Raw genomic sequence first — 17,384 nt, 5'->3', positions numbered from 1 at the left:
GAACAAACATCAGGTTATTACTAGCCTTTAGTTTACTTGGGAGCTGGCAATAGGTCTTTTGTATAAAAATCATCCCATGTATGTCAGCCAGTGAGTAGTTAAAAGCAAACTGGGCACCATGAGCATAAAGCAGTCTCTGTTTCAGATGTTTTAAATCCCAATAACTCATTTAAGTGACAGAAAAAGTAAGGATTACTTAATTCTTTATTGTTAGAAAATTCCAACATCTGACACATGTATACCTACTCTCACACACACAGAAACACATGCACACACACACACACACACAAACATACATATTCTCAATCCATGCTCATACACACCCATCATTTCAAAGAAGCAAACTGAAAAAGATTCACAGGTTTATGACCTCTGCTTCGACAGAGATTTCACAGTACATTCATATTAAAGGAATACAACAGCAGCAGCAGCAGCAAAAAAAAAAAAAAAAAAAAAAGGAAAGGAAAAGAAAAAGAAAAGTAATTATATTTACACAAACTCATCTGTTACATCTAATCCCTACAGCTGTTTGATCTACATGAAGTACAATGAAATCCTGTCCATAGGAAAAACATAAATAGGCCCATTTCAGAGATGGTCAGTGTTTCACACTTAGCAACATTCTCAATAGAACATAACAGCTGTATGATGGGACAGACTGTGGACAAAGGCATCTATTACATATTTTTTTCACATTGTTTTCAGACTCATTCGCTTCTTTGACAAAATGAGTAAAAGACATTTAATATCAAAATATCTCTGTACTGAAATAAAGTAAAAATGATAACAACAACAACAAAAAAAAAAGATCGTAAAAATGTTAACATTGTTAAATGAACCATGTCCAGGCTACGGTGGTACAGGTGTGTGCGAGTGCTTGCATGCCTTTAAGCAGTCAATGTAAAAACTACTGAAGCTCCAGTGTAGTGAGTGACAAACCTGCTGCTGGTCAACATGCCTTAACACATTTATTGTCTCCCCAGATACCAGAATGCTGATCACATTCACTGTGTCAATGAATACAAACAACAAACACTAAAATTAGTTGCTTTTGCGAAAAAAAAAAAGAAGTCCAAATTTAAACCAGAGGGATAAAACAGCAATGCGCTATTCCATACTACTGTTATCAACGCAAACTAACTATCGATACTGTTTGATATTAAACGCAGGGGAAACATTATCACAGCTAATGGACGCGCATTCTTACATGCATTGCAAATGAACACATACTGTTCACATCATGATAAAAAAAAACAAAACAAACATAATATTTCTAAAAGTGCAAAAGGTCTATCTGAAGAGTTAGTAGAATGTAATATTGTTGGTGTGAGAGCAGATGTCTTTATAGAAGTATTAGTGTTAATCTGTCACACTGTAACTCAGGATTATCCTCCAGCCTAAGTATGCATTAAGTGTCACTCCAAAAATCACACCAACGTTACCCAAAGTGCATACAGTGAGGTTTAAAAAAAATTATACATATATATGTGCGTATGATTTGTCAACATTTGGCCAATGCTGAAAAAGTGAGCTCATTAAAAAAGTGGTACAAAGAATGATAAGTAATCCAAAGTGTGAAAGGAACATTGACTGCATTCTGGTCTGTCCAGTAATCAACGTGGAACGAATTTCAGTTCATGACTATGAGATCTGTTCTGGGTTTTTTTTTGTTTTGGTTTTTTTTCAGTATTGTTAAATGTTATACTTCACTGCCTTTTCAGACTCTCACTAAAATGTATAACTGAGTTTGCATGATTTAGAATATTAACATCCATTATACTTAAATGTAAACATCATAAAAATTCTCTGGAGAGATGCAAACAGCTAAATACGCTCTCTTTCACAGCGCATTCCATAAAATAAATCACAGACATTCTGAATTAGAGCAAAGTCATTAATAAGGTCTTTGGGAAACGCAGCAAAACAACTGGTTAGTTTGTTTCGTGTTCTGAGATATTTTGTTCCACGGAGGCAAACAGTAGTAGTAATAGTAGTGTGTGAACATAGAGTAAAATGACTGGGGGCAATGCTAACAGACTACATAAAATACAACAACTGACAAGCTCAACCCCCACCCCCCCACCCCCCCAAAAAAACCCCAAAACATTTCATAGACATTTCATTCATTTTTCAGTTAAATATGATGACCTAAAGCAGAACGTGTTGTCTCCTCCAATGCACTTTAACCTCCCATATTCTCTTTAAAATGTTACAGGCAGTCTCAATATGACCAAACCCCCCACTCACATCCCTGAATGACTTAGTGTTAAGTCCTCTCACAACCCGCAAGTTCAGGGGGCTGAGGAGTTAACGTCTTGCCATGGAGGAGAGCGGCGGTGGGCTTAGCTCCGCCGCGCGGTGGAACAACGGGGAAAACGGAAAAACCTTCCAAGAGCAAGGCAACCCACCTGCAAAAAAAACCAAAAAAAACACACACACACACACACAATAAACAGCGGGAATCACACACAAACAGAAGGGCATACACACTCCAACAAGCCACGCGCAGGCTACTGTGCCATCAGCTGGCATTTGAGCTTTGGTTTATGCATCTTCGATACTAAACCGATGCTATTTGGGTAACCTTCCACTTCCTGTGGCTCCACATTCGACCAGGGATCCAGATGGTGTGTGTAAGGAGTTGGACGGATATGAACAAAACAAAACCAGGGAACACAGGCGGAGCGCTGCCCTGGCGACAAACGGTCAGTAATCGAATTAAAAAGGCGCGTAATGACAACGCCTACTGCAGCCGTAGGAACCCATTCAAAAGAGAAAAAGTACAGCAAAATTCGCATGTGCTGAGCACCGCTGTCTCCATAGCAACAGAGGGCCGGATCGATTCCGTTTGGCTGCCGGGAGACCGAAATGAAGAGCGACAGTTGGGCTTTAGTGTTATTGCAGCAGAAATGTTGAACAGAGGAGTCCATCTAAAAAGCGCCGTTTAAGCGTAAGTGACAGCTCTACGGGACGATGTTTGGCACGAAGTCAAATGTTTTGATAAAATGGGATAACGGTGTCAAAGAGAATTCTGAGGAAGCGGGACGACAACGTCGCCGAGAGTTGAGAGCTTGTCGCGTCTTCTTAAACTGTGTGTGTTGCCCAAGGGAGCGACCATATGATTCAACCAAAACTGACTGACAGGGACTCTTGTCGGTCAAAACAGGAGAGGTATAGAAATCAACCCCAAAATAATAATAATAATAATAATAACAATAATAATAATGATAATAATAACAACAATAATAATAAAAATAAAAAACATAATAAAAAAAGTGAAGACAAACACAACGGACAAAAAGAGGTGTGAAAATGAAACTGCGTTTTTCAAAGAGAAAACAAGATCTAAACGGAAACTTCGTAAGCGTCGACCCGACTGACGCTCTTGACATTTGCTGCAATTTCAGAACAAAGGCTGATGAATCACTGTTGCGTTAAGATGCCGTTCAAAGACGTGTACTTGGCTGACTCAGGCGTGTATTTGACCTGGGGTGTATACGTACCCTGGCTTGGCTCTCTCAGGTGGGCTTGGCAGCGCGGCGAGAAATACCTCCCGAGTGCAGGGATTCCACGTAAGTCAAAGCGCTCTGCATGGACGTCAGACAGTAACCTTCCTCTCCGATCAGGTACCTGAGGAGGAGAGAGAGAGAGAGAAATTTAAAGAAACAGTGCGTCACTCTCGCAATACAACACTGTCTCGCCAATAGTGAGCATCACTGCGCTGCTGGCTAGCTAGCAAGCTCAGCCCAGAATTCTTAGTTAAGTACACGTGTTATCCTTTCCATGACAACACTGCGCTCTCAGGTAATGAAGTGAGGGGTGTTGGGGGGGGGGGAACGACAATATCAAGGGGGTTAAAGAGGACATTGGGAAGGGTGGAGGCTTTGAGAAAAGGAAACATTACAAGGGGGAGGGCCCTGGTTAACTTTGGGTGACCCGCAGTTAATAAAACTCAGGCACGAGACCACACTGGAGCCAAAGCAGTTTGTTTGTGTGTTCGAATCAGCTAGAGACAGAACGTACGGCTGAGTGCGTGAGAACGAGAGAGAGGAAGAGAGAGAGAGAGAGCCATGCGTGTGAAAGAGACAGAGAGAGAGAGAGAAAGAGAGAGAGAGAGAGAGAGAGACAGAGACAGAGACAGAGAGAGAGAGGAAGCTGAATCAGAATGGATTCAGGTCTGGCATGCATTTCTTTCCATAATTTCATTTTTATTATTTCTAATGTATTTCCTCCATCTACTAAATTAGTTAATGCAAAAATAATATCAATCGCAACAAACCATATTACAGCTTTCAACATCTAATGATCATCTCCTGCAGGCATATTTGATATGTCCTGTCTGCCCTGCCCTGCCCTGGGTTCCTCCAAACCACTGAGCTGCTCAGACCTTCAGAGGGATTTTATATGTATTTTTATAGAGAAGGAAAAACCCAACCAGAATATCCTCACATTCCTTAACCAATGCCAATCTAACCAGCCTGTAAAAAGAGCCGTTTTTATAGAGATAAACAGACCCTGGAGTGCGGTCTTCAAAGACACGCGAGGGCACTCAGGGGAGGAGAGGTTAAAAATGCCAGGGTAAGGTGGCAGCCAATGGCACTGGATCAACGGGGGTACAGACTGAGAGGTCCAGTCAAGTTTCCCCAAGGGGTGGGGGGGGGGGGGGGTGGAATTTTTGTTTCTATGATCCCTATCTATAGCTTTAACACTAACAGGAATTCCTTGTTGAGGGGGGGGAAATATCTTGGGATCAAGGAGAGATTTCGTGGACCTACCCTTCGTGGATGAACTCTTCCAGTGCGGCGCACTCGGACACCAGCTGGGGTAGTTCGGTTCGCAGGGCCACAAAGGACAAGATTGGCAGCAGGTCATCCGCCCCTCTGAGGGAGAGAGAGAGAGAGACATGGTTTTTTTTTCCCCAGCTGGGTAGAAACAATTTTGGCCGTTCGCCATGCCCTCACGCGTGCCATCAACACATTTTTGCTGATTAGTCAAACATAAACCAATTACTGTCAACACTCAACGAATCCACGTTGCTGTCCAATAGAAGACCATTTTCCAAACGGGACCAAAGTCCACTCATTCATTAACATAATGGTCACGTCTTTGAGTCACCGACCTCGGGCCAAACCGCCAGCATTCACACGCAACCCGGCTGGGCAGGCTTCTCGCGTGAGAAGAAGGCCGAGTATCCACTTTCCCTGTGGACACCCGATACTCTTCACACAGGTGAGAGAGAGAGAGAGAGAGAGAGAGAGAGAGAGAGCGAGCGAGAGAGAGCCGGACACAGCAACACCCTGTGCCAGCCACACCAAGAGCCGACAGGCACAGAGAAGCCGGTTGGTCTCGGCATCTCCGACGCTCGCACATGCAAGTCGACGACGCGGACCTTTGTCTTGTTGCAACCCGTCAAAATGAATTGCGAAAGTGGAAAAAAAATCTGAATCACAGTTTCCAGGGCAACTCGCAGAGAACATGATACAACTGCTCTTGTCCCAGAAATAAGCAAGTGAAAAGCTATTTTGTGTTGTCATTTGATTTCACTGAGAGAAAGATGGAGGGGAAACAGGAACATGAAAACTTGAACAGATTTGGTAAACCAGTTTGAAAGGGTGAAAGGGGGGAGGCTGAGCGAGAAAGAGCATATAACACATCAGCGGGAAAAAGAAGGGGAGTAAAAAAAAAAAAGAAAAGAAAAAAGTCGTCTCAGATAAAGTGTGCAGAGAGGAGAAATGAGCCCCCTACTAGGTTCAGGAGACAGGAAAAAGGAGAGAAAGGAGAAAACGGGGTTACGGATGAATAGAAGAGGAAATGACTGTTGAGTAGAGGGAAACATTGTTGTGTGAACGAATGTGTGAAATGGAGAGAGAGAAGGGGGGAAAAATGAGCTGAAAGACAAAGAGAAAAGGAGCAAAAGAATGAAAATTGTTTGATTGTACATGTTCATGCATGCGTGTAGAAATACGCACTCCCCTATCAACTAACAAAAACAATCCAGCTCTCGATGGGTAATGCCCAACTCCACTTCTCAAGGGGGGGGGGGGGGTCAAGATTGAAAATTGCATATCACCAGCCTTACATTACATCCTTTACTGAGCTTCACAAAGCTCTGAAACCATCCTACAAGCTATTACCATACCACTGTATGGATTCTGTTTTTCCTAAAGAAAAAAAAAAATGAAAAGCAGCCCTGATTAAAATATTCCCCTCACACAACATTTTAATGAATCAAAACCATAATTACAACTTTCCAGAGCCACACACACACACACACACACACACACACTCTCTCTCTTGGCAGTCACAAAAACGACTTTAAAAAAATCCACGCATCCAAAACTAAATGAGAGGCTTATTTTTATAGAGGAATTAAATTTTATTATCATATATTTTTTTGTAATCTTTGATCAGTTTTGTAAAGAGACAGCCTGGGCATGAGATTCTGCGGCGCTCTCGGAGCTGGGAGAGCTTTGACTGAAAGCTGGCGCTCAAAACATCCAGCCGCCGTTTGTCGCCAAGGCCAGACTACGCGGTGCTCAGCGACAGGGAGAACCAGGGACGAGCATATGACCCCAACGCCTCGGAGGAACGATAATGAGAGACAGAGAGGGAAGCATAAAGACGGAGGGAGGCCAACTGGTTTCCATTTTACAGGAGGCTGGTGTGAAGTCACACTTTTACAGTCATCTGTTTTTCCAGTAAACATCTTTACCATTCATGTGCACTAAAGGAAGTGAGTCTGCTGGGCTTCTGACTAAACGCAGTCCTAACAAACGCGACCCGAACGAAAAAAAAACATTTCACCGCTGTTTTAAATGTCACAGACCACAGCCCGTTAGTGAGCTCCACTAAAAAGACTTAGCGCTGACACAACGTGGGCACGCAACAAAGAGAAAAGCTGAACGACAAACAAACACGAAAGTTGAGATAATTTTAAAAAAAAACGAGTTCACGCTTAAAAGAAAAAAAAAAAAAAAGAGAGAGAAAGTGAGAGAGAGAGAGAGAGCAAAAGAGAGAAACAGAAAAAGAGAGAGAGAGAGGGAGACAGGGAGAGAGACAGAAAGGGAGAGAAAGAAAGAGAAAGTGTCTCACTGAAAAAAAATCTATTCAGCCACATGTCTGGTGCAGATTAATATCTGACCTCACAATATAGCCAACAGGCACAATCACCAAAAAAAAAACACCGCCCCCCCCCCCCCCCCGACTACCGTTTTCATTTGCATTTCAGTTGCACAAACTAACATTAACATTTAGTTCTTCAGATCTAATGTCTCTTCGACCTACAGCATTGTACATATAGCAATACTGAGGTTTCGACTTGTGTAAATACCGGATTAGAGTGAGAGCTTCCAGTCTCTCGGTCATCGGTGTGCCCCCCTCTCTCTGTGTGTGTGTGTGTGTGTGTGTGTCCTGGCGCAGTGTCAAGTTCTGAGTGTGTTCCAGACATTTTGACCCAGTTTGGAGGGCAGGCCAGTCCAGTGCACCCTGCTGGGTGAAGAGGGTCTAGATGGGCCCCCCTGCTGAGTCTGGGCCTCAGCAGGACCTGATGAAGTCTGACATACAGACCGAAATACAGACAGGAGGTCCTTCCTTAGTGTCTGAACCCTCCATAACCAGGGCTCCTTAGAGCCATACTCACATCATCATGTTATAAACCAGACCACGTGCACAAAGTAATGAGAGAAACTCAAAAGGGCTTTTACTGTTGTCCCACTCTTAGTTTGAACTGCATAGTCTGTGTGTGTGTGTGTGTGTGTGTGCGCGCGCGTGTGTGAGAGACAGAGTTGTGATGGCGGACTCACATGGCTGCGGATTTTACTTTTATACTGTATGGTCCGTCTGTCCGTGTGTGTGTGAGAGAGTTGTGATTGTGGACTCACATGGCTGCTGATTTCTGAGGGGAATCGTCCTCATGGTGGCAGCGGTAATCTTCTGCACATGCACAGATGAGTCTTAGTGTTCGCACTGAAAGAAAACAACAACAAAAAAAAAAAACAAAAAAACCCAGGATGAAGTAAATACAGAGTTTGCCATCAAACAAAAAGCAGTCTGCACCATTATTATGCGCCAGCCAGCGAGTTTTACACGATTCTGTCCGATTACCGCTCACGACTGAAAACGCTCAGATGCTCCTAAAGCAGATTGAAATGGATTTCTGGTTGGTTTGAAAGGATCTCTAGATGGGACGAACACTGTTGTGTTGTGTTGTGTCACGCAAAAAACAGCAAAGAATCCTCCACACGCTATTTTGACATAACTAGATCTGATCGATGAACGTGAGGGTCAAGTCAATCGTGACTCGAGACCATATCTTCGCTCAACTTGGCCAGTAAACACTGCCAGATCTCTTGCAGGAGACCTTTTTTGATCTCACTTTTTCTGTTCCAATGCTAATCTGGTTCTAATATTCAGACTGTCCGCAAAATTTGATGAGTTCATCTGAGTGTGTTGGTTCCAAAGTGCTGTAGGAGGGTATGTCTCCAGAAAGGAGAATGTGGCATGTGCTTTCTTACAGACGAGCTCACCAATGCACTCCAGCTTTCTCTGAGGGCAGCAGTCCCCACACAGCAGTTTAAGCTCTTGCACGGCACACTCGTACGGGTAGGAACCATGAAGCACAGCTGGGTCTTTGGGGAACAACTTGGCGGGGACACCCACATCGCCTGGGGAGGTGTTTCGGTAGAGTTGGACACTAGCCTGGAAAGCCAGCTCTTGCTCCCGATGGACCTTCCTGAGGCACACACACACACACACACACACACACAAACACACACACACAGGGCAAAGAAGGTCAATAGTAATAAGTGTAACAGTTATTTTCAAAGAGATTAGTGCACCAAAACTGATGCAACACAAAAATATTCAGTAAAACTGAATGAATTAAAGTTTGCTCACATCCAAAAATGAAAGAGGAAAAACAAAAAAACCTAGCTTGGAACATCAATAAAGGACTGACAAACATTTCAAGACCAACAGCACCATCTACTGTTCAATATTCAACATAGGCTATGATAAAAGAGAAAAACTGTACTGTTCACAGTGGGGGACAGTTCAAAAAACGTTACTGAACTATCCTAAACTCCATCACATTAAAACGTACTCTCAAATGCGCTGGCATCAATATTTTAAACCGACGCATCGTATCTTTATTTTATGAATTCATCTTTTTGATTTCTAAAACGCTTCAGTTCATTATAACAAATGCTTTTCTTCGATGTCACTGCGCAACTGCTGCTGGGGCTGCCATTACCGACTATTTTTCTATCGATTAATCTATCGACTAATTGAGTCGAATAGTCGTTGAATCTATCAGCAGTTACGCAGTGCTATTGAAGCGTTTTAGAAATCAAATGGATAAATTCATAAAAACAGGAAAACGACGCCCCAGTTTAAAATACTGACGTCAACGCATTTTCAGCGTCGACTTCGCCGCTTACATCGACTAATCGCGACAGCCCTAAAATCACTGTTAAACTAATATAGCTGGTTTCTCTATCATATCACTGCCCACTGTCATTAGCCTTCAGCATTTTCCTCCGCACCAACAGGATTCAAAAACATTTGCCTTAACAAGGAAGAGTTTACCCTCCAGACAAACACCAGAAATGTACAAGCTTTTAAACAGCTTCAAACGTTCTGAAAAAGTTGCAGAAATCCTTTACTGTTCCAATACAGGAAACATTTAAGTTTTAACGCCTATATTTAATCACGCCTTTTGGAACCATTTGCTGCAACTTTTTTTTTTCTGTGCCTAAAGATGTTCCCATGTCCCATAATATGTAAGCCATTCGGGCATATCGATTATCAAAGGTCTGATAAAAACCATGACCTCTGGCCTGACCCAATTATGGCTGCACGCATGGGAGAAAAAAAAACTATACACAAGCCACGTCCAAAAGAAATGACAACAACCTGAATATAAAGGGAGGGTGTTAAATTTTAACAGACAAGGGGAGGCTTCAGAGTTTACTTTAGGATTTAGCCTACATCCTCTTTGCTATTTTTAGCAAACTAATAAACATTTCATTTTCCTAAAGGCTACCCATACTGAAGGTCACCTTCTTGCTGTGTGTAAGCACTATTTGGATGGAGCAGGAAGGGGAGATTGACAGCTCTGTGGTGTTAACACCACCCATTCAGTTCAGGGTCTTATCTCGATCATTCAACAAGTTTTAGTAAGCAGAGATCTATGGCTTTTTGAGCGCAAGATCCCAAAACAAGACCTGTCTTTTGGGTGGAAATGGTGTATACGAGAGCATGTAAACAAAGCGACAAACAGAAAAGAGCGAAATAAAATGTTTTAAAAAAAAAAACTGCCAATGCCAACATTTTAAACTCTTCACTTGTCTGCCTTTTCATAGGACACTATGAACTTTTTTTTAAATTACATGCACTGGTCTTGTGATGAAACCAGTGAATCAGCTGGTTTTGGGTCAGGTTCCTCTTTCCTCTCTGTTTCTCCAAACATGCCTGTGTGTAGCAGTATGACTGCATAGAACAAAACAAGACAAATGTATGCAAACCAGTAACTTCTAGCCTGGGGTTCACTGCGTTGGTACCTGAAGAGTGCCAGAAGAGGACCCCATAGAGGGGTGAAGAAAGCCTCCTCTAAACTGGCAACACACTGGTCTTTGGCATTCGCAGTGTTGAGACATTCAAAGGAGAGAAGACAGAGTGACAACAGGCGATCTGGAACACACAAGTACATTCATATTCAGTTCATGGAATTTACACTAGTGATACTGTGCAGAAAAAGGCATCTTTCTAAATGTTCGATCGCATTCATTTCTGACAGCTCACCAATGAATTACACCAGTCTTGAGTAAAGCACTTTATATGTGACCTATATCCTTAATAGAGATATAGAGGATATGACCACTAACTAAACAGTCCTTACAACTCTATATGAGCAAAGAAAAAAAATAACTCTATAACGCAGATACATCTCTAGGGAGAATTCCTAGTGGTGTCCACACACAAACACTTGCCAATGCAGTTGTGAATATCTTTGACAATGGTCTTCAAGTGCTCTTTTAGGGCTCGCTCCTCAAGATCCTGAATCTGCAGTTCAACATCTGTCTGCGTCGTGTCAAAGGTCAGGTCCGAGCCTGTGGGGTCGTCATCGTGACCTGGCATCCAGTCCAGGTGAGTCACGAACTGCTCTAGATCCTCGAACGAGTTCTCCCTGTCCGGAGGGCCTGGGGTTTGGGGCTTGTCCGGATCGGTTTCGGCCTCCGTGGTGTTGGCGTTGTGATCGTGGGAGAGGGAGAGCGAGATGGAGGCGTCCGACAGGCTGTGGGCCATCGTGGGTCGGTTCTGGTTCTGGTTCTGTTTCTGCGGGGGGAGGGGGCTGTCGGGGAGGAGCAGGCTCTGAGCACTGCGTGAGGGTTTGAGTGACGGGGAGCGGCAGGGCAGGGGGCTGACAGACCCACACTGACTCACGATAGGGTAGAGCTTGTTATAAACCCTGTACTGCAGCCTCCTCAGCAGCTTCATCACCGGGTGGTCAGGGCAGCTGGGACCAAAAGAAGCAAGACCTTTTTTTAATGGAGCAAAATCTTAAAAACAGCAGATTTGGTAAAGTTTTAAAATATGGTTCCTCTTCCATTTTGGATTGTTATCTTTCGTAATAACCTGGTTTACAAGGTCAAGAATTCTCCGAAGCCGCTTTGTGACACTTACTGTTTACAGGAGGCACCATGCAAATAAGATGCGAGTAACAGAATACAGATGAGACTAACAAAAGGAAAAGTAGGAGAAGAAAGCCTGCCGAAACAGTGTGTTTAACCCAGTACCTGAGAAGACATGAGACAAGGCCGGAGATCAGGGTGGGATCATTTGGGTTCTTTTTCAGGTTAGCTTTCCAAACCTTGGGCCAATCCTGAAAGAGAATTAAAACGTGCTTTGTGACATTCCCTGCCAAATGTTGACTGACACAGAGATCTAGTGCATTAGCTGTCTACATTTTTATTGCTCTCACCCCCCCCCCCCCCCAAAAAAAGAAAAAAAAGGGGGGGGGGGTAGAAAAACGCAATCAAAATCTTTGCTAAAACCACACCACAGTCCCAGACATGTACTCACATGGTCTTGTTCATATTCCAGAATGTTTGCATAGAGAACCCGCTGTTCCTGCTCCTCAGGCGTCATCGCTCCAGAACTTGCAAACCTCCTGTCAAAAGATGCAAATGGTAAAAGGGGATGTCATTCTTCTCACACGCTGTATACTCAACATACGAAACAAAATGTTTTTTCAACATGTTTCGTTACAGAATTTTTAGACTCATTAAGGCCAACAAAAAGGTTAACATTCGGTAAATTGCCACTAGTGGAAACGACCAAGTTAAAGGCAATCACATTACATGATTCACCAGGATATACGTTTTACACATAAAGCAGTTCTGAACCCACATATATCAAGTGTTTCAGAATAAGAGTTATGTTTCAAGATCAGCACCCCTTTGGTCCGTACGAATGTCAAATGATAATAAATGGCAACTCTTACACTGTGAAAATTGATATATACATATATATAACCCTTGGCCTTTGGTCATATGAGAAAACAACTGGGAGTGTGTTCATCAATCCATTTCTCAAACAACTACTGCTCTGCACATTTTCTATCTATTAATAAAAGGCATTAACAAGGGCTTTGTTGGTCACATAAGGCGAACTAGATCTCGGCTAAAACCCAAAACACCCATGGCAGTAGCCCCTGTTAGAACAGACTGGGAAACGCTGAATTTTGCCAAGGTATTGGAACACGCCACGGGTGGTCAATGGAGACGAACGCTGACCTGTTGGCTTCTTCTTGTAATCGGAGCCTCCTCTCTTCCATCTTCCTCTGGAGCTGCATGTACATGCTCAGGAAAATCATCAAAGCAAGTCTGACTGCACCTGCACCCAAACATTTGAAAATGACCAGCTCCACTACATCTTGTATACATCACTGTTTTAACTGAATCCTTAAAGTCTCTACAGAATTTGATGTTGTTCATCTACATTTATACTACGCTGGTTGGCATATCCCGATGTCAAGAACCCCCTAAAGAAAGCCCTAATTTTGGAAAGTCTGTGCCCCTGTCTGAGGTAAAATCCATCCAATGGGCTCACATAACTGTTGCTGAACTTACTTCCTCGCATAATTTCTTATCCCTAACCATTTCCATGAAAAACAAACAAAGTCCAGTCGATTGTTTCAAAGATCAGGTTAACGCGCCAATACTCTAAGACAAATCAATAAAACGCTTTGGCTAGCAGACATCACAGAACTCAAGACTATGTTGTCCCTCTACAAACTTCTTGCCCACTGAAACAGAAGAAGTGTCTCAAAAATTGCTATCCAGTTAAAAGATTCAAACGGAGGTGATATATCTATCTTATTGATCTTACTATCTGCTTGGATCCATGAGTGCAAGTCAGTTCTTCAGTGAATTTAGTGCTGTTTTATAGAAAGGATACAGCTTCTTGCCTGGCCCTGGCTATAATCAGGTTCTCCATCATCTGCCTTTGGAGAGACAGGGTCTGTAATGGGACAAAGATGGGGCAATTGGAGAAATTACAGAGAAAGCCTCACTTACTGCAACACATTTGATATCACACTTTGTTTTAAATCCATACCACGCTGTTTCTACAGTGTCTTCAAAAGTGTTTTAGCATTAGATCTACTGAAGTCATCAGAGTCTCTGCATTCCACGACATCACCCATTTCAGTACTATTATCTGGACGTGACTGTAAGGAGACTTTATACTCCCAATCAGGGGGGGCTCCCGTGAAAAGACTTAAAAACTTCCGTCACTAGAAAACCTAGAAACGCTTCCCTCCTTTGTAACGTGTAGTTCTCCCAAATTAAAAACTCGAACCTTTATAAGCATAAGCAAAGAAGGAAGCTCTGGTAGCGCGTCAGATGCTATGGAATTCACTTAACGTACATTAGCATTTTTCATTACAGTTTAGGCCTCATAATTTAAACAAGCCATTTATACCTTTAGAAATGATTTGAGCGTTTTCCAGTATGAACGAAGTTCCAGAGCGATATCACTACGTCGCCGGGGCATTCTTGGCATCTGAACAGTATTTAATTCCAACATTTGTACTCCGCTTAAAACGGAATTATAGCGATTTGTCCGTCCCCTCAAAGTTAAACGAATTTACTTACCATCTTTGAGGGAACTAAGAATTTCATTAAAACACTGAAAAAAGTCCTAAAAATAGAAATATTAATGCCAACTGGGACGGCGTCCTAGGTCCTAGGCCTGACCTCTCTGTTCCATAACTCAGTCACCGACAAGAGCTAGTCACTGCCTGTTTGGAGCGAATCTGGTCATCACACTTACAGCTGTGCAGCCGCACTGGGTCGATACACGCCTAAATCGATCATGAGTCACCTGGAAGGACGTTGGCGCATGCGCAACCCAAAAAGCATCGTAAATTGCCAATGAGTAAATTTAGCTTTACGCATCCCAACACAACACAAAACAACATAGCACACACACAAACACACAAACAAAGACACACTAACCAGTGATGTCTTCTGTGATGCCTGGCCAGGGGCAAGTCGTGCCATTCGGGCTTCGTAATTTGCCTTGAGTTTCTGATTCAAACGCGATGCCTCCTCAATTGGGGTAAGTTCCCTGAAACACACCAAAACAAAAATCATACAAGCAAACAATATTATACAAACACAGAGTGGGGGAGAGAGAGAGAGAGGTTGAAGAATGATTGAGTGCTTTTCCATAGGTGTAAACTGATCATGGGACGTAGGCAAACACAACACTTTTGCCACGTTTGAATGATAGTAAAATACCACTTACTTAGTCCAACAGTGCGATTAAGCTACTACAATGGGACACTAATTTGAGGTGTGGCATTAACTGTTACCTGACATGCATCTCTCAAACTGGCAGAGGCATAACTAATTGCTATGGGTTAGCAAGTCACTTCACAAACACCCCTGACTGATCAGTTGCTTTGGTCAATAATTTGTCTGCAGTTCCTCTTATATTTTGCACATCTGTATCTATATGCAGCAAATGACAGGTCACAAGATGTAAGAATATCAACATTTAAGTTCTATGGAGCATCAAAACGAACTCCTATAATAAAAAAAAAACCAAATGGTCATTGTGGGACAGTAATTCAAAGAAGAGACAGAGGTGTAGGAGGTACATACTGAATTGAAGATGACCGTGCCAGATATGTTTTGATGCGAGAATAATGCAAGTTATTTGTATTTGATCACGTTTGCAGCAGTCTCAGTTGTGATTTTGTTTGATTTAATCCTCTGTCCTTCCATTCTTTACCCTCTTTATCACTTGTATGTAATTTAAAAACTTGTGACAGTTCTTGGAGGAGAAGCCCACTTTTGGACTGTTGTCTCCACCCCAATCTAGTTCAATCAGCTCTAATAGGGACTCTGTACTCGTCATTCACCCATTGTCTCTCATTCTGACCACTGTTTTGAATTGACAGAATGACTAACTTTCTTTGGTCTTGTGACTCTACTGTTTGTAGCCTCTGGAAAACTTCAGGGGGCAGGAACGGGGAGTTTGCCTTGCCACCGTCTGAGAGGACTCTCCGATGTCTGGACTGGGGGGCAGTGTTTGGCTGCGTCTCCAGTTCGTCCAGTTTCTCTTGTGATGTCGCTGGGGGAAACATGGGATGCACAGGTACAATTATTAATACATCATTGATCCTATTGAATAGGATCTGCTGAAAAGTAGCCCACTACATTTTAAAGATCAGAAAAATGAATGCTCACCTTTCTGCTCAGAGCTGCTTGCAAAGGTAGTTGACTGTGCAGCTGTCTGTGTGAGAGAAGTTGAGGTGACTGAAGAAGAAGATGATGATGCAGATGGTGTAGGTGCAGATGATGATATGGAGTCAGGGGGTGTGTCCTTTCTGTCTATGAAAGATTTGACTCTTTCTAAACATTGCTCTGCCAGTTTCACCATCTTCTCCACTTCTTCTGTCACCATCTCTCCATCCTCTAGTGAGAGCAATAAAAAAAACCCCAAAAAACAAATATAGAAATACACACAGGAACATCACTGAAGGCTATCCTACCTGACTACCTTTTCAGACAACTTTGCAAATTCTTGGACAAATGCTATGTCTTCCTTACCACTGTAAAATATGTTCAGATATCAACATGAATAAGACATTGATTCACTTGTATCACCTCCTCAAATGAATGAAAACCCCCTAAAACACAGTAAGCCTACAGAATGAAAGCAGTGTGAGCTCTGTATGTAAATTCTAAATGCCCTTCTGCATGTGATTAATGACAGCCCACACTCAATACAGATTCCTCTCTTTAAAACAGTTAGACTCTGGTCACATTACAAAACTCTTAATCTGGGTCTTCCTCTTGTTCCCGCCCACAAACCTTCTACTTGCCTTCACTTGCACTATTCTTGATAAGGACAGAATTGGTCAAAGTAAAATGGACCCTTACCCATGTACACTGCCCTGTCTAAATAAGTCATTGTACAGATCACTTATAATGAAGCAGATCAGGCTTCGCCGTTTAAGTGGGAGTGGGCAAACAGCACAGTCCGGAAAGCTTCGTCACAATTTTTAATGGTTTTAAAAGCTTTAATGAAGGATGAAACCTGAGGATGATGACTTAACCAGTATTACACAAAAGTGTAAGTAAACAAAAGTATTACACCGATGTATGCACTTTCATGGTTATGTAAAATGTAAAAGGGCTATTTATTTTCCTCTTTCAAAATCATGTACTTTGGAAAACAAGGACGCGCCCTTAGAGAGTGCCTGCGGACGTCAGATCCAGCTCTGGTTCGTTACACCGCTGCCTCGGCAACTGGTAAAATAGGAAATTTTGTTCGACTTGAAAGCTGGACCAACGATGGTTCAGTAATGACGTTTATTTTCATTGTGGTTTTTAGTGGACAGTTACGCCTTATTATGATAAAAGCAGATATCACCCGCTAACTGATTAGCGTGATTACGAAACTGGATGAGTTAAAATCTTGCTCAGTTCCAGAAAATATCGGCTTACGTTTTGATCCATCCTCAAGGAGAGCGTGGGAAATGTAGCAGACACTTCTCAAATATTCGCAGTATGCCTCCTGTAATGTATAGGACAGTGAATACATTATTCAAATACTAACAGGAAATATCAGCTTACTTCATTTCTGTTTGGAAAACAAAGTATCATCACTAGCTCCGGCTTACTGTTATAGAACCCATACAAGACTCTAAGGAGTTCAATGACAATGTATCATTAACTGTTACATACACATAGCTGTTACCTTATGTCTGTTCCCCGAATCCAACTGGATAGCCACTTTGACAAGTCTCATTGCATTTTGGAAAGGTCTCTGGTTGTTTTCAGTGGCAGGAGCAGCCATTGTGACAGGAA

General features: G+C 42.6%; 1 protein-coding gene across 1 annotated transcript; it reads right to left on the bottom strand.

Annotated features, from left to right (window-relative positions):
- Positions 1-2,379: 2,379 nt before the first annotated feature.
- On the bottom strand, positions 2,380-17,373 carry vps9d1 (VPS9 domain containing 1). The gene is made up of 16 exons (XM_030790645.1): positions 17,275-17,373; positions 17,022-17,091; positions 15,759-15,986; positions 15,480-15,642; positions 14,520-14,631; positions 13,459-13,521; positions 12,795-12,847; positions 12,082-12,169; positions 11,796-11,881; positions 10,989-11,515; positions 10,560-10,689; positions 8,526-8,731; positions 7,881-7,965; positions 4,776-4,880; positions 3,504-3,630; positions 2,380-2,408 (listed from the first exon to the last, which is right to left on the bottom strand). Exons 1-15 carry the CDS (start codon positions 17,371-17,373, stop codon positions 3,519-3,521), a joined length of 2,127 nt encoding a protein of 708 aa, XP_030646505.1. The 3' UTR covers positions 2,380-2,408; positions 3,504-3,518.
- Positions 17,374-17,384: the final 11 nt, after the last annotated feature.

The sequence above is a fragment of the Chanos chanos genome, chromosome 13, assembly GCF_902362185.1.
Source record: "Chanos chanos chromosome 13, fChaCha1.1, whole genome shotgun sequence".
NCBI lineage: Eukaryota > Metazoa > Chordata > Actinopteri > Gonorynchiformes > Chanidae > Chanos > Chanos chanos.
This window is presented reverse-complemented; position numbering and strand designations above follow the sequence as displayed.